We start from the raw sequence: 24,477 nt of genomic DNA on the forward strand, positions 1-24,477 counted from the left end.
TCCAGCCAAGAATCTTATATCGGCAAGATTGTCTTTCAAAAATGAGAGTGAGTTTAGAATATTCACAGATAAACAGAAATGGAGAGAGTTTATAACCAAGAGACTGGCTTTGCAGGAAATACTAAAAAGTGTGTTACAACCTGTAAAGAAAAAGCAGAAGAGAGAGGCTTGTAAGAAGAGTCTAAAAATGAAGATTGTATCAGGAAAAGTAATGAAAAGTCTCAAAAGAGTGGTGAAAATAAAATATGACAGATAAAACTCAAATATTTAGGAATAAACAACCAATGGTGTAAAGTACTTGTATTCAGAAAACTACAACTTATTGTTAAAAGAAATAAAAAAAGGCCTGAATAATTGGAAGAACATTCCACATTCATGGATTAGAAGACTAAATGTCATTAAGATGCCAATTTCACTCAAATTGATATACCGATTCAGTATAATCCTGATAAAAATTCCATGAGCATTTTTAAAATAAAAGAAATCACAATTACCAAATTTTGGCGGGAGGGTAAGTGTCCTGAATAGCCAGAAACTTCTTAAGAAAGAAAAATGAAGTTTGAGGACTCTCACTTCTGGTCTTTAAATCATATTCCCTAACTACAGTGCTAAAAACAGCTTTGGGGAAGTGGCTGTGGCTCAAGCATTTGAGCTCACATTTTACCATATGGAGGAACCAGGTTTGATCCCAGGACCTCCTGGTAAAAAAGAAAAAAAGAAGAAGGCATCTAACACCTGTGTGGCAAGGTGCAGGCTCCTCATGCTGTGCAGAGAGATGCAGTCCCCCCTGCAGCAAAAAGATATACGGACTTTGGCCCAGTGGTTAGGGCGTCCGTCTACCATATGGGAGGTCCGCGGTTCAAACCCCGGGCCTCCTTGACCCGTGTGGAGCTGTCCATGCGCAGCGCTGATGCGCGCAAGGAGTGCCGTGCCACGCAAGGGTGTCCCCCGCGTGGGGGAGCCCCACGCGCAAGGAGTGCGCCCGTGAGGAAAGCCGCCCAGCGTGAAAAGAAAGTGCAGCCTGCCCAGGAATGGCGCCGCCCACACTTCCCGTGCCGCTGACGACAACAGAAGCGGACAAAGAAACAAGACGCAGCAAATAGACACCAAGAACAGACAACCAGGGGAGGGGGGGAAATTAAATAAATAAATAAATCTTTAAAAAAAAAAAAAAAAGATATACCAAAAGATGATGACGTAACCGGATAGAAAAAAACAGCATGGTCCCGGCATAAAGACAGACATATAGACCAATGGAGCAAAATTAATGGTTCATAAACAGACCCTCACAACTATGGTCATGTGATGTTTGACAAGGTTGTCAAACCCACCCAGCTCAGGCAAAACAGTCCATTCAGTAAATGATGCTGAAGAGAACTGGATATTCATAAGCCTAGAGGAGGAAAGAGGACCTCTGTCTCACACCTTATACAAAAATTAACTGTAAATGGAACAAAAACCTAAATATAAAAGCAAGATGGACTGTTGATGTTTAATGCAGAAGTTTTAACTGTTAGACTTTTTTGAATGCACATTGTACATCAATTCAAATGCTCCCTTTATCTCTTTTTTTAAAAATGTATTTTTAATTTATTTTTAAAAGATACTTAGATTAACTAAAATGTTACATAAAAAAACGTAGAGGGAAACGGACTTGGCCTGATGGATAGGGCTTCCTCCTATCACATGGGAGGTCTGTGGTTCAAACCCCGGGCCTCCTTGACCCCTGTGGAGCTGGCCCATGCGCAGTGCTGATGCGCACAAGGAGTGCCCTGCTATGCAGGGGTGTCCCCCGCGTAGGGGAGCCCCATGTGCAAGGAACATGCCCCGTAAGGAGAGCTGCCTAGCGCAAAAGAAAGTGCAGCCTGCCCAAGAATGGCGCTGCACACATGGAGCACTGACACAATAAAAAGAAACACAGATTCCTGGTGCTGCTGATAAGGATAGAAGCGGTCACAGAAGAACACACAGCGAATGGACACAGAGAGCAGACAACCGGGGGGGGGGAGCGAAGGGAAGAGAAATAAAAATAAATAAATATATCTTTAAAAAAAAAACAAAACATAGCTTCCCATATGCCCCACTCCCCACACCTCCCACGCTTTCCCACATTAACAACTTCTTCCATTAGCATGGTACGTTCATTGCAATTGATGAACATATTTTGGAACTGTAGCAGTTTGATATTACTGATGAATTCCAAAAAGAAATATTGGATTATATTTGTAAACTGGTCTTTTCTTCTGGGCATATTAGATTATATTGGACTTACTTAATCAAGTAAACCTCTTATGCCAGTAGGGCATTGAGTCCCTGCCCCTTGGTGTGGGGGCAAAGGACAGAGTTAGGGTTTTTTAATGTTGGAGTTTTGATATTAGAGTTTGATGCTGAAGTCTTAAGCTGGAGCCCTGGAAAGTAAGCACACTGAGGAAAGAGAAACAAGCCCTGGGAAGAGAGGAATGCTGAGCCTGGAAAGAAGCAACCCCTGGGAAGAGAGGAACTCAGGAAGCCTGAAAATCCTGGCAGATGTTAGCAGCCATCTTGCTCCAACACTTGGAAATAGACTGGTTAGGGAAGTAACTTACACTTTGTGACATGGTAACTGCAAGCTTCTACTCCAAAAAAATACCTTTTATAAAATCCAACTGATTTCTGGTGTTTTGCATCAGCATCCCTTTGGCTGACTAATACAGGAACATTGCCAATAATCATGGATAATAGATTACATTGTAGTTTATACTCTCTCACACTCATTTCTGTATGTTATGGTTGTACATATAATGACTCATCTGTTGTTGCAGTGTCACTCAGGACAATTCCTCTTTGTGCCTCTCCCTGACTTCAGCACCTTCAGTGGCCACTGTCTACACATGATGCATTTTCTTCCATTGCTAGAATGTCTGTAATAGAATACCAGTAAGTCCACTCTAGTCCACATTTTATTCCCCAGTCCTGAGTATTCTGGGATGGTGATGTACACTCCACCTCTAATTGAGAGGGGGTTTCAGGCCCATATGGCTGATGGATGGGACTCTCTTGCTTGCAGTTGTAGTAGATTCTCTCAGTTCCTTGGTATGGTGGTTATCCATCCTCACCTTGTTAGTTGTCCAGGTTGAGTCCAGTGAACTGGAAATTAGGTGTTGTAACTCTGCCCAGACTCAGAGCCCAGCTGGCACATGGACAGCTCAGAGACTCAAGTCTCTTGAACATACACCTACAAACTCCAGCACCAACTATAGGTTCAAATAAAGGGGCAGAAGAGGTATGTATAAAGAAGTCGTGTCTGAGTCCAACTCTGTTACACTAGGGAGCACAAACTCCAAAGTAGGGCCCACTGGCAAAGCACCAACCAATGGAGCTATCTGCGATGACCATAGGACCTGGGTGTCTCCAGAGCTCTCACGAACCTCACTATTTGGGGTAGTATCTACTTTGGTTGTCTATGAGATCCTGCTAGAAGTGCATAAACGTTACCTCTGGGATCATCTCCCTACTCTCTTTGAAGTCTCTTAGCCATATAAACTCATTTGTCTTTTCCTTTCACCCTTTTATTCAAGGTCTTTTTCCAGTTGCATTTCTCGTTGCTGTTTGGTAATAATCCCTTGGTACTAGGGATGCTCATCCCAGGGAGTCATGTCCCATGCTGGGGGGAAGATAATGTATTTATATGCTGAATTTGGCTTAGAGAGAGGCCACATTTGAACAACAGCGAGGCTCTCAGAAGGTAACTCTTAGGCATCTTACAAACTAGGCTACATTGCAACTTTAAGAACAAAGGCTTATAAGGATAGTCATCAATATTAAGGGCCCATCAAAGGATAGTAGTCATCGCCCCTGTATTTGGTGGATTGTTGCTGTTTCATTAGGGAATGTGGCAGAGCTCGCCAGGATCAGAATTCAGTATTCTTTCAGTTGTTGTGTGAATCTCTACCCACGGTGGCATTGCCCCATGAACACTTGAACATAGTGTTCCAGTTGTGGCAAATGTACCATGCATATGTAAAAAGGTTATTGATACGAGAGGGAGGAAAGGGGAGAGAAAGTTGGGTGTATGGCAGTTCCCTATATTCTGTCTGTGATTTTACTATGGTCTAAAACTTCTTTGAAGACAAATGAAAAAACAAAAGTAAGACACTGGGGTAGAAATGGAAGAAAATCCTACTGTACATACAGGACAACAGATATTACAGTGATAAAAGGCAAAATGTCAAAAAAATTTTTTTAATTTTTCAGTTTTTTAATATCTCATTTTTTAAACTTTATTTTGGTTTCAGTTTTTCTAAATTATTATGTAATTTATTTCTTCTTATGTTTAAACCTATCATTACTATTTCATTTTCCTAATAATTGTATTTGGCGATATTCTGGGCTTCATTTTGAAGAGGTTTTGGATCACAGAAGGGTTACAACTATGGCAAGGGAGGATCATTGGTGGAGTGTCAGTGATGGGGGATACATGAGAGGAAGTTTACCTGGGCGTACATATAAGGTATATAAATGTGTTCAAGTGTAGAAGTTTTAATTAACTTTACTGTTAAAGTGTGGAAATGTATAGAGTTGATAACACATTATAGTGAGTAACTGCTTGTTTAAAAATGGAATTGTGGCTGAAAATGGTAGTCTAGGGATGTAAATGCCAATTGACAGAAAGGTAGAGAATAATCTAGGAACTGAATAACACAGTAAACCCAGAGGTGGATGAGAATTGTGGTCAGTGGTACAGATGCAAAATTGTCCTTTGTGAGCTAGAGCAGATATACATCACTATTGCAGGGTGGTGGGAATGTGGAGAAGCATAGGAAAAATGCAACTGGAATGATCTATGGACTGTGGTTGACAGTAATAATATAATATTCATGCTTCTATGCCAAAGATGTACTGTATTGGTAATGTGGGAGTATGGAAAAGTGTGCCAAATGTGCACTATGGACCGGTAATAATCTGATATTATCTCACAGTCTGTAACAAATGTGCCACCATGGTGTGGTGTGTTGATAGAGATACGTTGTGTGGTAATTCTTCACATTTGCATGATTGTTTTGTAAATTTACAACTTCTTTCATAAAAATATATTTTAAAAAACCAATGATATGGTAGGTTGTGGGAAAATACAACTAGTGTAAATAAGGGCCATAGTTAGTGTAAGATTTTGATGATATTCTTTCATAATTTGTGACAAATGTTTAACAGGTATGCATGGTTTTGGTGGTGGGTTGATGTATGGACCCCTGTATGATGTTATGCATGTTTGCTTGGTAGGTTCACAACATTTACTTTACACTTATTGTTTCTGTATGTTCATATATAAATGGTATTAAATAATAATAATTGGTGGGTTGGGGGAAAAGTACACAAGTGTAAGATACTTTGTTTAGTAGTAATATTTTGAGAATGCTCTTTTATCATTAATTAAAAATGTTTCATAGCAATGCAAGGTATTGGTGGTAGGGTGAGGTATGAGAGCCCTGTATGATGTTATGTGTGTTTGTTTCATAAGTTCACAACTATTACTATATACTAATTGTTTATGTATGAGTGATATGCTTCAATAAATGAAAAAAGAAAATAATTAACTCAAGATGAATCACTGATCTAAATATAAGAGTGAAGACCATAAAGATCTTGGAAAATAATGTAGGGGGGCACGTACAAGAGCTTGTATTTGGAAATGAATTCATGAACTTCATACCCAAAGCTTGAACAATGAAAGAAAAAAATAGATAAATGGGACCTTTTCAAAATTAAAAACTTCTGCACCTCAAAGGAATTTGTCAAGAAAGTGAAAAGGCAGCCTAATCAATGGGAGAAGATATTTGATAACCACATATCTGGTAGGGGCCTAATATCCAGCATATATAAAGAAATCCTACACCTCAAAAATAAAAAGATAAACAGCCCATTTAAAAAATGGGCAAGTGATTTGAATAGACTCTTCTCCAAAGAAGAAATACAAATAGCTAAAAAGCACATGAAAAGATGGCCAACATCCCTAGATATTAGGGAAATGCAAATCAAAACTACAAGGAGATAGCATATAACACCCATTAGATTGGCAACTATTAAAAAAGCAGAGGACTACAAGTGTTTGAGAGGATCTGGATAAATGGGAACTCTTATTCACCCACTGGTGGTGGGAATTCAGAATGGTGCAACTATTGTTCAGGACAGTCTGGCAGTTCCTCAGGAATCTAACTATAGGACTGTCATATGATCCAGCAATTCCACTACTGGGTATATACCCAGGAGAATTGACAGGAGGGACATGAACAGATATGTGCACACCAGTGTTTGTAGTGACATTATTCACTATTGGCAAAAGTTGAAAACAACTCAAATGTCCATCAACAGATGAATGGATAAGGAAACTCTGGTGTATACATACAATGGAATATTACTCAGCTATAAGAAGGAATTCAGTATTAACACATGGTATGGTATGTATGAACCTTGAGGACCTTAGGTTGAATGAAGGAAGCCAGGCACTGAAGGACAAATATTACATGACCTTACTGATATGAATTAAGCAAATTGAGCAGATTCACATAGCTAGAGTCTGGAAGATAGGTTTAAAGGAGACAGAAAGGGAGTAGAAGGTTGTGACCCCAATGCCCATATGGGCAAAATCTATGATTAGGTGGAAGGGTATCATTGTACAGTGGATGGGCATGACAGTGGTGCAGTGATGCTGTCGGGTTGGATTGTGCTTGCATGTGAGCAGGGTAGGGTGGGTGGGGTTTCACTGTCCATGGAACTGGGGGAAGATCAGGGGAGGAAGGAATGAAGTCTGGGGATATGCGTGTATGTGATTGAAAGTACAACATTGGGAATGTTTTTTTCTTTTTTTCTTTTGGCTAATATGGCAGGGTAGGGTTATTGGTTTAGGGTGTTGGATGTGGGGATATGTGGGACAGACTGCACCTAGGGCAATCTTCTTGGGGGGTATGTGTGTGTTCATCCTTGCATAGTGTATTGAATCAGTGGGTGGAGACCCACACAATGAACGGGAAAGTTTTGGACTCCCATCCTGGGGAGTCCTGCTATGTTCTCAAATAGAAGGGTGGATGTCTCATGATAGCAAAGGCAGTACGTAATAGGGGAGGACGGGCCAGTATGTCAAGCCCTCAGGGTTGTTGCAAGTAACCATTAATCTTGTTCTTCAAGGAGCGAAGCTTGGTTGTTGCTGTGGGTCCTGATGGGAGGGAGAAGGAGCAATAGAATAGATGGAACATGGGCATTTTGGGGGCACTGGAATTGTTCTACATGATCATACAATGATAGATACAGGCCGTGTTAAATTTTATGTAAATTTATAAAAACATACATTCCAAAATGAAAACCATAATGTAAATCATTGACCATGGTTAGTAGAAGTGCTTCAATAGTTGTACATAAATTGTAATAAATGTACCATCCACATAGATTAATAAAATGTTATTAATAGGGGAAAGGGGAAAAGGGGGAGGATATTTGGTATATGGGAATCCCCTATATTCTCTACATGACTTTTCTGTAGCCTAAAGCTTTTTTAAGATTAAAAAAAAAAAATAAGACACTGGGGGAATAAATGGAAGAAAATGTTACTGTAAATACAAGACAACAAATACATCACTATGATCACCTATGAAAGACAATGCCAAAATTTATTATTTTTATTTTTTCATTACTTCTTTTATTTCAAACTTTTTTTTTTGTATTTTGTCATTTTAAAAATTACCATTCCATTTTCTTACTAATTTTATTCAGTTCTTTTGTTGGCTTCATTTTTAGAGAAGTTTTGAATCACAGAAGGGGTATAATTGTGGCAGGGGAGGATCATTGGTGCGGGGTGTCAGTGATGGGGTTTGCATGGGAGGAGGTTCACCTGGAGCATGCCTATAAGGTATATGAATCAATTCAATTATTCATGGGGCAATGTCACAGTAGGTGGAGATCCACACAATAACCAAAAGAATGTCCACTTCCCATCTTGGGGAGATCTGCCATGTTCTCTAATGGGACAGCAAGAATCCCCAGAGTCAGGAGCAGTGACTATTGAAAGAGGATGGAATATTGATGGCCCCTTGTTATTAATGAATGTTCTTATGAATCTTTTCTTTTGAAATTAAAACTTAGCCTAGTATTATAAGTTGCCTAAGAATTAACTCCTGAGACCCTCCTTGTTGCTAAAATTTGGCCTTTATCTAAGCCAAATTCGGCATATAAATGCATTACCTTCCCCCCTGGCCTGGGACATGACTCCTGGGGATCATCCTCCTTTGCACTGAGGGATTACAACTAAGCACCAATTAGTAATGCAACTGGAAAAAAACCTTGACCAAAAAGGGTAAAGGGTAAAGGTAAATGTGTTTCTGTGGGTAAGAGACTTCAAAGTGAGTTGGGAGGTTATCCCAGAGGTTACACTTACGCACGTCTCAGCGGGATCCCATTGACTGCCACAATAAATTTTGCCTTAAATAGTGGGGCTACTGATGGCTCTGGAGACATCCAGACACTATACGCAGGACTAACAGCTCAGGAGTTTGGTGCCCTGCCAGTGGGCCCTGCTTCGGAATTTATGCTTCCAGTGTGACAGAGTTGGACTCAGTCGTGGTTTCCCTACACAGGGCTCTTCTGACCCTTCTATTTGAACTAGAGTTCAAATGTCCAAGAGACTTAAATCTTTGGGCTTTCCATGTGCCAGTCGGACCCTGAATCTCAACAAAGTTGCAACACTACTCTGCACTTCATTGGACTCACCCAGGGCAACTAACAAGGGAATGATGATGGACAATGACCATCCCAAGGAACAAAGAGAGTCTACAAGTCCAAATCCCATCCATCTGTCCCATGGGATCTAAGCCTCCTCTCAGAGGCGGAGTGGGCCTCACTATCTCAGAAGCCTCAGAATTAGGGAATGAATGATGGACTAGATTAGACTTGCTGTTATTCTACTTATTGTTATTCTAGCAATGGAAGAACTTTTTATCATTGATGTGGAGGCAGTGGCCTCCAGAGGTTTTGAGAGGAGGGAGAGGAAAAAAATAATATGGTGCAGTTTTGGAAAATTAAAATTGTCCTGAATGATGTTGTGATGACAGATACAGACCATTATATATCTTGTCATAAGTTACAAAGTTGTGTGGGAGAGAGTTTAAATTATAATATAAACTATAATCCACACTTAATGGCAATGTTCCAGTATGTGTTCATCAATTGTAACGAATGTGTAACACGTTAAAAAAAAACAACCCTACATTCTGTAGCTATTGCTTCCATCTCCGCAACCCCCACCTCCAGCCCGAAGCAACTGCTGTTCTACTTCTATCACTCTGTATTTGTCTATTCTGAATACTTAATGAAAATGGAATCATATAGTATGTGGTCTTTTGTGACTGACTTCTGTCACCTAGCATAGTATTTTGAAGGTTTATCTATATTTTAGCATATATTGGTACTTCTTTCCTTTTTAGGACTGAATATTATTCCATTGTATGGATATTCCTCACTTTGTTGACTCATCAGTTAATACACATTTGAGTTGTTTGTATATTAATCTTGTATTCTGCGACTCTTTTATTCATTCTAATTGATTTTTAGTGGATTCCTTAGGATTTTCTCTATATATTAGGTCATACCACCCGCCAGTTGAGTGTTTTCTCTCTTTCCAAATCTACATGCCTTTTTTTTTTTTTTTTTGACTAATTGCTTTTGCTAGAACCTCTAGTACAGTGTAGACTAGAAATAGATACAGAGGATCACACAGCAAATGGACACAGCAAAAACAGCAGGGCAGGGGAGAGGGAGGGGAAGAAAAAAAAAGTGGTGAGAGCAGAAATCCTTGACTTCTTCCAGATCTTAGGGAGAAAGCATACACTCTTACAGCATTTAATACGTGATGCTAACCATAGGATTTTGTAGATGTCCTTTATCAGATCGAGGAAGTTCCTTTGTATTCCTAGCAGTTTGAGTGTTTTTGATTCCGTTATTTGTCAGTTTCTTGCTGTATTTGGTTCTGTTTGTTGTTGCTGAGGAATTTTGTATTCATATGCACAAGAAATTGGTTTTTAGTTTTCTTTCCTTGTGATGTCATTGTCTTGTGTTTGTATCAGGTTATATTGACCTGATAGAATGAGCTCAGAAGTGTTCCCCACTCCTCTATTTTTTAAAAATTTATTTTTATTTTGTATTTTAAAGGAAATTTAGATTACATAAATGATATGTCGAAAATATTGGGGATTCCCATATACCGCTCTGCCCCTCCCACACTTTCCCCTGTTTACAACATCTTTCATTACTGTGGTACATTTGTTACAATTGATTAACACATATTGAAGGATTTCCACTAACCACGATCTACAGTTTCTATTTTAGACTTTGCATTCCACAATTTTATAGGTTTTGACAAAATGTGTAATGACTATATGTCATTGTAATATCTTGCAGAGAAATTCCAATGTCTCAAAAATGCCCTATGTTACACCTGTTTCCCCCTCTCCTTCCCCTCAGAACCTCTGGTGACCACTGTCTTTATGGCTATTTTATTTTTTTCTATTACTAATTCAGTTTCTTGTTCTATTCAGATTGTCTTTTCTTCTTGAGTACTTTCAATAGTTTATATCTTTCTAGGAATTTGTCCATTTCATCTAAGTTGTCCAATTTACTGACATACAATTGTTTATAGTATTCCTTTCTAATACTTTTTATTCTTGTTGAAACAATCAGTATTCATGGTCCCCACTTTAATTTCTTATTCTAGTAATTTGTGTCTTTTTTTTTTTTCTCTCTATTTTTTTTTAATTGATTTTGTAATAATATTACATTAAAAATATATATGTGAGGTCCCATTCAACCCCCCCCACCCCACCTCTCCCCCTCCCACCTTTCCCCCCCCCCCCCCCCCCCCAGCAACACTCCCTCCCATCATCATGACACATCCATTGGATTTGGTAAGTACATCTTTGGTCACCTCTGCACCTCATAGTCAGTGGTCCACATCATGGCCCATACTCTCCTCCATTCCATCCAGTGGGCCCTGTGAGGATATACAATGTCCGGTGATTGCCTCTGAAGCACCATCCAGGGCAGCTCCATGTCCCAAAGACGCCTCCACCTCTCATCTCTTCCTGCCTTTCCCCATACCCATCGTCCACCATGTCCATTTTTCCCAATCCAATGTCACCTCTTCTATGTGGACATTGGATTGGTTGTGTCCATTGCACCTCTATGTCAAGAGGAGGCTCAGATTCCACATGGATGTTGGATGCAATCCTCCCACTTTCAGTTGTAATCACTCTAGGCTCCATGGTGTGGTGGTTGTCCTTCTTCAACTCCATCTTAGCTGAGTGTGATAAGTCCAATAAATCATAATGTAGGTGCTGGAGTCTGTTGAGGCTCAGGACCTGGCTATCACATTGTCAGTCCAGAGATTCAAATCCGCTAAATATATCTTAAACCCCAACATTAACTGCACCTCCATCACCTTAGCATGAAAGTCTTATGAAGGAAGATCCCATCTGAGTCCAGATTCATCACACATAAACACCAGTTCCAAAAAGGGGCCATCTGACCTGGTAGTTAACCCCATCGGCCATGACCATAACTCCCATGGGTCTCTTTAGCCCTCGAAGGAACCGATATCTGGGGGTTGTATCTGCTTTATCTGTCTCTCTGACTCTGCTCAGTTGTGCATGAGGGCAATCCTTCTGCCAGCCTCCAGACTCTTTTTTAGAAACTCGTAGCCATATAAACTCATTTCTCTTTTCCATTTCCCCCTTACTTTAGGTCAAACAGCATTTTAAAGTCATGGTATTTTATGTAGACAGGGATATTCTGCTGATCCACATTGAACCTTCCTTATAAGGTCATTTTCCAGTTGCATCATCAGTTGGTAGTTGATAGTGGTCCCTCGGTGCCAGGGAGGCTCATCCCCGGGTGTCATGTCCCACGCTGGGGGGAAGGCATTGCATTTACATGCTGAGTTTGGCTTCGAGACTGGCCACATTTGAGTAACATGAAGGCTGACAGGAGGAAATTCCCAGGCACAATGTTGCTCTAGGCCTTGTTCTTATTTTAGGCTTATCAGCTCACAAGCATAGTCATTAGCATCAGGGACTCACTGTTGAACCCTCACTCCCTCCCGGTCCCCGCCGCTGTACCTGGGAGACTATCGCTGCTCCCCTAGGGACCACGACAGAACACCATTGGCCAGGAACGCAGTACCCCCCCTGCTGTGGTTTTTAATTGTTGCCACTATGAGTATATCCAAACATTACCATGCACCCTGGACATATGTTCTGTACAGCTCCCTGTCAGCCATATATCACCTGTCATTGGCATCTAGTAATTTGTGTCTTTTCCCATTCTTTTCTTGGTCTCTGTTGACTTAGGTGTGTCAATTTCAATAGTCTTTTTAAATAATCTGTTTTTATTTTCCTTGATTTTTCTGTTTTTCTATTCTGTTTCACTCATTTTTGCTCTAATACTTATTATTTTTGCTTGCTTACATTTAGTTTGTTCTTCTTTATCCAGTATCTTAATGTGAAAGGTTAATTTATTGATTTCAGTTCTTTATTCCTTTTTAACATAGATATTTACAATGATAAATTGCCCTGTTAAGCCCTGCTTTAACTGCGTCACATTAGGTTTGGTATCTTGTGTCATTTTCATTCATCTCAAGGTATTTTCTGTTTTCAATTTTGATTTTTTCATTCATTAATTATTCGAGTATTGTTTAATTTACACATTTGTGAGTTTCTCAAATTTCTTGCAGTTATTGATTTCTAATTTCATTCCATTGTGGTCAAAGAATATATTTTGTATTTCTGTACTTCGAAATTCATTGACATTTATACTGTGACCTGGCTTTATATTCTGTAGAATGTTTCACATGCAGTTGAGAAGGAAGTGAGTGAAATATTCTGTAGATGTTTGTTGGGCCTAGTTGGTTTATAGTGTTGTTCAAGTCCTCTGTTTCCTTACTGTTCTTCTACCTAGTTGTTTACTCCACTATTGAAAGTGGAGTATTGAAGTCTTCAGTAATTATTGTTGAATTATCCACCTGTATCATCATTTCTGTCAGTTTGCTTTATGTATTTCAGGACTCTCTTGTGAAATATATATATTCTGAAATTGTAAAATTTAGATGGAGATTAAAATTTAGATATTATAAAAGTGATACTTTTGTCATAAATTATCCCATTTTTTCTCTAGTAACGTTTTTGTTACAAAGTGTATTTCATCTATTATTAGAAGCAGCACTCCAGCCATCTTGTGGTTGCTGTTTATATATCTTTTTCTTCCTTTCACTTTCAGTTTTTCTTTCTTTGAATCTAAAATGTGTCTCCTGTTAACAACATATGCTTGTATTTTGTTTTGTTTATCCCATCTGACAGTCTCTGCCTTTTGATTGGATTAATTCATTCACATTTTTGTTGTTATTGATTTAGTTGTACGTTTGTCCATTTTGCTCTTGTTTCCAATATATCTCGTGGTTTTGTTCCTTTTTTACTGATTTCTTTTGAATTAAGTAGATATTTTCTAATGTTAAGTTCTTTAATGATTTTTTAAAAAAGTTATTTTCTTATTTGTTGCTCTGGAGCTTATGTAGGCCTTTAGGGCTTATTTATCAGAAATAACTTCAGATTTATAACAACATAATTTTAGTGAGGTATGGGACCATTACTCCTACATAGCTCTATTCCCCTTTACCCCTTTTTGTGCTTTTATTTTTATACATATTAAGTCTGTAAATGTTACAAATCTAGCAATAAGTAGTTATAATGGATACTTTATATAATGTAAATCTTTTAAAGAAGAAACGTGAGGAAAAAGCAAGTACATATTTAAAGTGTTAAATAAACATTTTTTTTTATCATATTTGTTCTCTTCAGTTATTCCTGTGGATTCAAGTTATTATCTGGTATCAAATCCTTGTACCTGTATGGCTTTCCTCCTACCTACCTCCTTTGTGCTGTTATTGGCAAATATATTACATTTCTATGTGTTATATGCCCAACAATATGTTATATACCTATTTTTTATACAATTGTCTTTTCAATCAGTTAAGGGAAGAAAAAAATATATTTATGTTGTCTTTTATAATTATATGTTTACCTTTAGTATTGTTTCTTTTCTCCGTGTAGATTCTAATTACTGTGTGAGGTTACTTGTTTTTAATCCCAAGAAATTCCTTTAATGTTTGTTGTGAGTCTGCTAACAACAAATTCTTAGAGATTTTTTTGGTTTTGTTATTTTTAACTTGGAACTGTTTTTATTTCACTTTAATTTTTAGAAGATAGTTTTGTTGGATTTAGGATTACCAGTTGACGGGTTCTTCTTTTGAGCATTTTGAATATGTTATTCCACTACCTTCTGGTCTCTGTTTTTCCTGAGAGAAGTCAGCTATTAATCTTAATGAGGTTCTCTTATAAATGATGAGTTGTTTTCTCCATCTCCTTTCAAGATTCTCTTTTTTGACTTTCAGCATTTTTACTGTGTTGTGTGCGGGTGTTGATCTCTTTGCATTTATCTTCATTGGAGTTTATTGAACTTCCTGGATGCATATATAGATTAGTGTTTTTCAGTAAATTTGGAAAGTTTTTAGTCATTATTTTTTCAAGTATCTTTTCTCCTCCTTTTTCCCTTCTCTATGTTGGTATCCTATTACATGCCTCATCTTTCTCTTGGCTCTGTTAATTTTTTCTCATTTCTCTCTGTTTTGATTGCATAATCTCTATCAACCTATCTTCAAGTTTGTTAATTCTTCCTTTGCCAGTTCAGATCTTCTGTTGAGCCTCTTTAGTGAAGTTCTCATTTCAGTTATTGTATTTTTCAATTTCATAATATCCCCTTGATTCTTTTTAATAATTTCTGCCTACTAATGGATATTCTCTTTTCATGTGACATTATTATCATTATACATTGCTTTACTTATTTAATCTTGGTTTTCTTTAGTTCTTTGACCATCTTGAAATCTTTTTGAATTTGACATCTGGGGAAGCAGACTTGGCCCAATGGATAGGGTGTCCACCTACCACATGGGAGGTCTGCTGTTCAAACTCCAGGCCTCCTTGACCCGTGTGGAGCTGACCCATGTGCAGTGCTGATGTGCGCAAGGGGTGCTGTACCACACAGGGGTGTCCCCCACGTAGGGGAGCCCCACGCGCAAGGAGTGCACCTCATAAGGAAAGCCGCCCAGCGCAAAAGAAAGTGCAGCCTGCCCAGGAGTGGCGTTGCACACACATAGAGCTGACACAACACAGATTCCCGGTGCTGCTGATAAAGATAGAAGCGGTCACAGAAGAACACACAGTGAATGGACACAGAGTGCAGACAACTGGGGTGGGGGGGAAGGGGAGAGAAATAAATAAAAAAATAAATCTTTAAAAAAATAAAAAAATAAAAAAATAAATTTGACATCTGATTGTTCTCAGATGCAGTTTCACTTGTCTTTTTAATGGTGTATGGGTCATACTTTACTGTTTCATTGCATTTCGCAATTTCTTGTTAGAAAAGGACATTTTAGATAGTATATTGTAGCAGCTCTGTATACTGGTACTTTCCCTCCATCACCCTTTTCTAGGTTTATTAATGTTACTTGCTTATTTGTTTAATGATTGGCTAGATATTTTAGGGAAATATATTTCCCCTCTCCTCTTCAGTATTAAACCTCTGCTATTGCTTTCTCAGGAAACTCAGACTTGCAAATCTGCCTTTTACCCTGGAATGATAGTGGTTTTGGCAGGGCTTTCTTTGATTGTCTTTTTGCTTGACCATACCTGTGTGGTATGCTTTACTCATTGTCTGCTGATTCCTCTGTTATTTTCAACAATTTCCTGGAGCATAAGTTGTTTCACAGAATAGTACAGCTACTACATAAATAAATAAATTCTTCAAAAGGATAGTTCCCAGGGTCAGTGCTTGAGACTTGCTTTGTTCCTAGGAGGGCTCTTCTCAGTTGTGTCTTTATCTGTTTCTTTCTGGCAAACTAGATGGCCTACAATTTAGCCTGTATCTACAAAGAATTTATCAGTATCCTCCCTGTTGTCTTTCTGGTTTTTTTGGTCTTTATTTTTTTAATGTTACATTAAAAAAATATGAGGTCCCTATATACTCCCCACCCCCCTCACACCACTCCTCCCATAACAACAACCTCCTCCATCATCATCGGACATTCATTGCACTTGATGAATACATCTCTGAGCACTGCTGCATCACATGGTCAATGGTCCATATTATGGTCCCAGTGGGCCATGGGAGGACATACAATGTCCGGTAACTGTCCTTGCAGTACCACCCAGGACAGCTCCAAGTCCTGAAAATGCCCCCATATCACATCTCCCACTCCCTACCCTCAGCAGCTACCATGACCACTTTCTCCAAATCAATGCTACATTTTCTTCAATTACTAATCACAATAGTTCATGAATAGAATATCAGTAAGTCCACTCTAATCCATACTCTATTGCTCCATCCTGTGGTCCTTGGAATGGTTGTATCCACTCCACATCTATATCAAGAGGGGGCTTAGATTCCACATGGATGCTGGATGCAATTCTCCTTCTTGCAGTTGTAGGCGCTCTTGGCTCTCTGGTGTGGTGGTTGACCTTCTTCACCTCCATGTTAGCTGAGTGGGGTAAGTCCAATGAACCAGAGTGTAGGAGTTGCTAGTCTGTTGAGGCTCAGGGCCTGGCTATCACATGGTCAGTCCAGAGATTCAGGTCCCCTGGGTATACAGTAAACCCCAGCGCCAGCCACAGGTCTGGTAAAAGTAACAGGAGAGGCTTGTGGACAAAGATCACAACTGAGTCCAGCTCCACCACACAGAAACACAAACTCCAAAGTAGGGCTATCTGACATGGCACTGAACTCCATCTGCCATGACCATAGAACCTGTGGGTCTCTGTAGCCCTCAGAAGAACCAATACCTGGGGTTGTATCTACTTCATCTGTCTCTGGGACTCTGCTGAGGTGTGTGTAAGGGCAACCCCTCTGATAGCCTCCCAGCTCTTTTTTGAAGACTCACAGCCATATAAACTCATTTGTCCTTTCCATTTCCCCCTTTTATTCAGGTCAAAAAGCATTTTTAACTCCTGATATTATATGTAGACTGAGATATTCTGCTGGTCTGAGTTGACCCTTTTATTCAAGGTCATTTTCTAGTTACATCCTCAGCTGGTACTTGGTAGTAATCCCTTGGTGCCAGGGAGGCTCATCCCCAGGAGTCATGTCCCACACTGGGGGAAGGCAGTGCATTTACATGCTGAGTTTGATTTTGAGACTGGCCACATTTGAGCAACACAGAGGCTCTCAGGAGGTAACTCTTAGGCACCCTGGAGCTCTAGGCCTTGCTCTTATTTCAGGTGCACAGGCTCACATGCATAGTCATTAGTATCAAGGGCTCATTGTTGGACCATCCTTCTTTTTTGTCTTTCATCACAACTTCCAGTGCTGTTGAAAATGCCCCTAGGTTTTAACTTTATCACACATTGCTTGTAAGTGAATAATTTCCTGTGGGGTGTGACTTGGATTCCCTCTGTTCTATCACCTGCTTCTTTACCTGGGAAAAATCTCTGAAACACAGTTACCAATTAAATTTTTAAAAACTTTTTATTTTGAGATAATTATAGATTCATATGCAGTTTTAAGAAATAATACAAAGAGATTCTGTATACCATTCTTCTAGTTTTACTCGATGCTATTATCTTACATTACTGTAGTACAATAGCACAACTAGGAAGTTGACAGTGATAGAATCCGTAAGCTTTGTTCAGATTACCAGTTTTACATGCTCTCATTTGTTTCTATATATGTGTATTTAGTTCTGTGCAGTTTTATCATATGTTTACTTGTATATCACATCTATATTAGTCAAGATATAGAACAGTTTTATCACATGAACTTTACATCGTGTTCTTTTATAGCCATACCCTCCTTGCTCCCTTCTTCCTCCCTAACCCCTCACAACTTATCCCTTCTCCATCAGTATACTTTTGTCATTTCAAGAATATTACATATATATATAAAAGAATATTTTATAAGTTGTATCCTACAGCATATAACATTATGGCATTGCCTATTTTTACTCAGCTTAATTCCTTTGAGATTCTTTCAAGTTGTTACATGTATTGGTAGCTTATTCTTTTTTATTGCTAAGTAGTATTCCATATAATAGATTTACCACAGTTTGCATAAATTTGGTTAATCATTCATCCATTGACAGATATTTGGATTTTTTACAATTTTTCACTATGACAAAGCTGCTCTGAAGATTGAGTACAGGTTTTTGTGTCAATATAAATTTTCATTTCTTTGGGATAAATGCTGTATGGTAATATAAGTTTAGTGTTATAAGAACTGCCATACTGTTTTCTGGAATGGCCTTACCTTTTTACATTTCTATCAGCAATGTATGAATGACCCAGTTTTTCTGCATCTTTGCTACCAGTTTGTGTAATCATTCTTTTTAGAATTTAGCCATTCTGATAGTTAGGTATATAATAATATCTTATTGTCTTTTAATTTGCATTTTGCTAACGGGTATTGATTTTAAATGTGTTTATGTGCTTATTTTCCATCTGTATATCTTTTTCAGTGAAATATCTGGTTGCGCTTTTTGTCCATTTTCTACTTGAATTTTTGTAGTTTTACTGCTGAGTGTTGAGAGGTCTTTATATATTCTAGACACTAGTCCTTTGAAAGATATTTTCTGACAGTTTATAGCTTCTCTTCATTCTCTCATAGGGTCATTTGTAGAGTAAAAGTTTTAAATTTTGATGAGGTCCAATTGATCAGAACTTCTTTTTATGTGTTATGATTTTGGTGTTAAGAATGTGTTGCCTATTCCTAGCTTCTGAAGATTTCTCTCCTGTTTTTCTTTTTCCTACAGATGTTATAGTTTTACACTTTACCTTTAAAACTGTTTTCCATTTAATTTTTGTATTAAGTGTGAAGTTTAAGTCAAGATTTTAGTTATTTATTTATATAATTTTAATTTTTTTTTTTTGCCTATGGATGTCAAATTGTCCATGCACTATTTGTTGAAAGTTCTGTTTTTCCTCCACTGAATTGCTTTTACTACTTGGTCAAAAATCATTTGGGCATATGTATGTCAGTATATTTATGGAGCTTCTATTCTTTTTCATGGATCTTTGTATCTGTCTCTTCTCCAAAATTGTACTGTAGCTGTATGATAAGGCTTAACATCAAATAGAGTATATGCTCCCACTTTATTTTTCTTTTCCAAAACAATTTTGGCTCTTTTACATTTAGGATTTCTATATAAATTTTAGAATGAGCTCTTAGCATGTTCCTGGGATGTTGATAGGAATTACACTAAAACTATAGATCATTTGGGGGAAAATTGACTTCTTTACTGTGTTGAGTCTTCCAATCCATAAACATATCTCTCCATTCATTTATGTATTTTTCTGTTTCATCAGCATTTTGTAATTTTTAGGATACAGATTCTGTATGTTTGAGCCATTTAGGCGAGCCATTTAGGTCATTAAGATGTTAATACTACCCACCCCCATGCCACCCATCCCCCACTCCTGAGGTGAACACCCTCAGTAAAACCTGTCCCTGAGCAGCTGAAAGGAGAGGGGATAGGACAGATTACTCCCTGGGAAGAGGGAGGGTGCTATGGAGGGCTGATTGTGGTTCCTCTTTGGGGAATGTAACATAACTCAATAGCTCAGAAGAGGTAGTGGAAATTGAAGGATTCATCTTTGTGGAAGGGTTTGCCAAGGAGCATCATTTGTTGGCCAGCCATGACAGTGAAGGAAGATAGACTGTCGCTCTTGATTCTTTCCCAGGCATGGTAGACCTGGTGGGCTGTATTAGCAGCTCTCTGCCACAATTTTGACTACTTAAACAGGGCAATATTAACATTTTAGAAAAAATAACTAAAAATCAAAGAAAAGTTGTGAAGTAAGACCATGAAGCAAGAGAGAGATACTGATCAACAGAGAAAAATCATCAGCATAAGTAGATGCCTAGGTATCAACAAAAGATAATAACCCATACTATGAAACAGGAAGATATGGCCCAGTCAAAGGAACAAGTGAAGAATCTAGATGAGACTCAGGATTTAAGACAATGAATAAATGATATTCAAACAAACTTCCTTAATCAATTTAAGGAGATGAAGGAAAATAAAACTAAAGATTAGATAACAGATATTGAGGGGACACTCTGCGAACATAAACAACAATTTGAAAGCCTGCGAAAAAAGCTAACAACTTATGGGAATGAAAGACACAATGGATAAGATACAAAAATACATTAGGGGCATATAATAGTAGATTTGAAATGTTAGAAGGTAAAATAAATGCCCTCAAAGATAGGACATTTGAAATTGTAAAGAAGGAGAGACAGTGAAAAGAATGCAAAAAATTGGACAGGGTCTCAGGAAACTGAATGACAACACAGAACACAGAAAGATACGTGTTTTAGGTGTCCCAGAAGGATAAGAGAATGGAAAAGGAGTAGAAAGAATGTTTGAGTAAATACTGACTGAAGGCAGCAGACTTAGCCCAGTGGTTAGAACGTCTGTCTGCCACATGGGAGGTCAGCGGTTCAAGCCCCCGGCCTCCTTGACCCGTGTGGAGCTGGCCTGTGCACGGTACTGATGTGCTCAGGGAGTGCCCTGCCACGCAGGGGTGTCCCCTGTGTAGGGGAGCCCCATGAGCAAGAAATGCGCCCCGTAAGGAGAGCTGCCCAGCACGAAGGAGAGTGCAGCCTGCCCAGGGATGGCAGTGCAGCCTGCCCAGGGATGGTGCCGTCTGCGCAGAGAGCTGACGCAGCAAGATGACTCAACAGGGAGAAACACAGATTCCCATGCCACTGACAACAACAGAAGTGGACAAAGAGGACCCAGTGGGTGGGGGTGGGGGTGGGGGTGGGGGTGAGAGAAATAAATAAATAAATCTTTGAAAATATATATATTGACTGAAAATTTTCAACCCTTATGAAAGACAAGAATATGAATATTTAAGAAAGACAGTGTACCCCAAACAGAATAAATCCTAATAGAACTACTCTGAGACATCTACTATTCAGATTGTTGAAGGTCAAAGTTATAAAGAAAGAATTTTGAGATCAGCAAGAGAAAAGCAATGTATTACTTAGTAAGTCCATGCCAATCTCTCTTCACATACCAAGGAGGCAAGAAGGCAGTGGTATGATATATTTTAGGTACTGAAAGAGAAAAACTGTCAACCAAGAATTCTTTATCTGGCAACACTGTGGTTCAGAAATGAAGGCAAGTTTAAAGTCTTTACAGACAAAAACTTAGAGAATATATTACCAAGAAACTGAATCTACAAGAGATATTAAAGGATGTGTTATAGCCTTCTAGGGAAAGATGAGGGATAGAGTCCAAGAGAAGAATGTGGAAATGAACATCACTAAGAGAAATTGAAAGGGTTGAAAGACAGAAAGTAGTAAGCTATGACAACAGAAAACCAAGTGATAAAGTAGATAAAGTAATGCCTATATAGTGGTAACACAGAATGTTAATGGATTAAACGCCCCAATTAAAAGACATAGACTGATGGAATGGATAAAAAAAACATGAGCCACCTTTGTTTTCTGTAAGAGACCTACCTTAGATGCAAGGACTCAGTCAGGCTGAAAGTGAAAGGTTGGTAAAAGATATTCTATACTAATAACAATAAAAAAAAGTGGATGTAATGATACTAATATCATATAAAATAGATTTTAAATGGAAAACTGTTATAAGAGATGAAGTAGGTTACTATATATTAATGAAAGGGACAATTCACCAAGGAGAAATAACAATAATAATTATTTATGTACCTAACATAGGAGTCCAAAAATACATGAGACACACACTGGTAAAAATGAAGGGGAAAGTAAATGTCTGTACAGTAATAATTAGAGACTTCAATACTCCACTGTCAGCATTAGATAGAGCATCTGGACAGAGGATAAATAAGGAAGCTGAGAGCTTGAATAATATGATAAATGAGCTAGATCTAATAGACATTTATAGAGCATTAAAACCCAAAACGGCAAGATACACATTCTTCTCAAGGGCTCATGGATCTTTCTCCAGGTAGACCATATGTCTGGACATAAGTCAGACCTCAGTAAAATTTGAAAACATTGAAATTATAGAAGTTCACGTCTATAATGGTCAATTCCTCTATTTCTCCTTTTCAGTTGAATCATTTTTTTCTCCATATATTTTCAGGTTCTGTTGTTCAGTGCATGTCGAAGAATGTTATGTCTTCATTGTGGAATGACCCTTTTATCGTTATGTATTGTCCTTCCTTGTTTCTAGTATTTTTCTGTCTTGAAAGCTGCTTTATCTTATATTATCTCTGCTGCTTTCTTTACTAATGTTTGCATGGTTTATTTTTTTCCATCATTTTACTTTCAACCTACCTATGTCATTGTTTTTGAGTGATTCTTGTTGATAGCAGTGTTTGATTAAATTATTTTTATTGTGCCATTCTCTTTTATTTGGTGTGTTAGACCATTTATATCTAAGGTAATTATTGATATATTAGGGCTTAAATCTGCCATTTTATTATTTGTTTCTCTTTTCTCTTGTTTCTTATTCCATTGTTTCTCTTTTTTTCCCTTCTGTGGGTAACTTGAACATTTTTATGATTCCACTCTGATTTATTTATAGTGTTCGTTAAAATATATTGATTCATATAGTTTTCTTAGTTGTTACTTTAGGTATTATAAATAAGTTACTTATCACAGTCAACTTGCAGTGTCTAGCACTCTGAGGGATAAGTTACAGACTTTACTACCATTTGGGTCCCTTTAAACTCTTTGCTTTTTAAATATAATGGTTTTAAGTATTTCTTATATATACATTGAGGACTACATCAGTGTTTGTCATAATTTTTGTTTCACCATCAAATATAATTCAAGAAATTAATGAGGATAGTTTATTATATTTACCCCTGTTTTACACCCATCTGTGTTGTCCTTTCCTTTCATCTAAAGAAATTTTTATTTTTTTCTTCCTTCAATCGTATAGATCGGAAAGATGCTGAGGGATGGGAAACTGTTCAGAGAGGAAGGCCTGTTCGTTCACGATCAACAGCATTGATTCCAAAAGTTTCATTAACAACAGAAGCATTAAGGTCAAAGGATGACAGTGATAAAGAAAATGTACATCTTTTACCTGATGAAAGTAAACAGAAACATGAATTTGTTGGAGATGGACCTTCTAATATCGTAGAATCTCTGCCCAAAGACTTATTACACTCTTGTGAGCATCCTCTTGCTGAAAGAACCCAGGTAGTGCATTTTGAAAATAATATTACTGCCTTTTTAATGTATGTGAACTTAGAATGTCTTATTTTTCTTCATTTTTAACTTTATTGTGGAAAATTTCAAATCTTCAGAAAAGTTGCAAGAATAGGACAATGAACCCTTATATACCATTTACCTAGATTCAACTATTGGTAACATTTTTGCCACATTTTTTCTTTTCTCTTTATGTTTCAATGTCACACACACATATGCTGAACATCTGAGAGTAATTTGCAGACATTATGACCATTTACCTTTATATACATTAATAGCATGTATATGCAAAGAACAAGAACTTTTTTATATAACCATCTTATAAATATCAAAGTTAGTGAATTTAACATTCATATAATATTACCTAATTAACAGTCCATATTCTTGTACAGTTGGTATAATTTTATATAAAATTAACTAATGAAATATAGGGGATAGTCTTTGATACTATAAGACATTGGTTTTTTTCAATAAGTTGTACAATAGTTGTAATATTTTACTAGAATAGTATAAGTTTTGTAAAATTCTCTCTTTTTACTTTTTGGATATTTATTTTTATTGGAAACTCAGCTTTTTAGTTTTCCTTCTTCATGATGATGATGATTCTTATTTCTACACAGCTCCTGATATTGTTTAGTTCTTTATTGTGTGTATATTTTATACCCATGAGAGATCCGGAAGCCCCTTGTGGGCACTATCTTCTTTAGCTTTTTTATTTCCCACAATATGGAGCAGAGTTCTAGACACATGGAAATAATCAGTACATATTTATTGTATATAACTTTAAGAAACCTTCTAATGTTGGTAAAGTTCATACTTGGTGAAAAATAATTTTTGTATCACTTAAACATGTAGCATTTTTTAAAATGTGTACTTTAGCAAAAACATAAAAGTTAATGCTTGTTTTATATGGTGAATTCATTTACATTTATATTTTATGTTTCAGGTATAAGCCTTACACAGACCTTTTGAGTAAACTATTGGTAAAATGTTTCAGTTTAAAAGTTCACTGCTGATGGTGACCAAGCTAGTGCTAATATTTATTTTCTTCACTGCATTTCAAGAATTGAATTAGCATATTTATATATTTTCTCAACATTTCCTTATAGTTTTAGCTTTGATTTTCTTATATAAATGATATTAATTTTTAATAAAAACAGCATTGACTATATTGTAAATATCAGTAATGCTATTATAAATATTGCC

General features: G+C 37.6%; 1 protein-coding gene across 6 annotated transcripts in view; it reads left to right on the plus strand.

Annotated features, from left to right (window-relative positions):
* SCAPER (S-phase cyclin A associated protein in the ER) overlaps positions 1-24,477 on the plus strand; it is a 616,772-nt gene that overhangs the window by 201,356 nt on the left and 390,939 nt on the right. For all 6 annotated transcript variants that reach the window (XM_004468178.4, XM_004468179.4, XM_071214311.1 and 3 more), the window contains one exon: positions 23,000-23,262. In XM_004468178.4, the coding sequence (XP_004468235.1) occupies positions 23,000-23,262 (263 nt within the window). The remainder of the gene's footprint in view (positions 1-22,999; positions 23,263-24,477) is intronic.

Source organism: Dasypus novemcinctus, chromosome 3, assembly GCF_030445035.2.
Source record: "Dasypus novemcinctus isolate mDasNov1 chromosome 3, mDasNov1.1.hap2, whole genome shotgun sequence".
Lineage (NCBI taxonomy): Eukaryota > Metazoa > Chordata > Mammalia > Cingulata > Dasypodidae > Dasypus > Dasypus novemcinctus.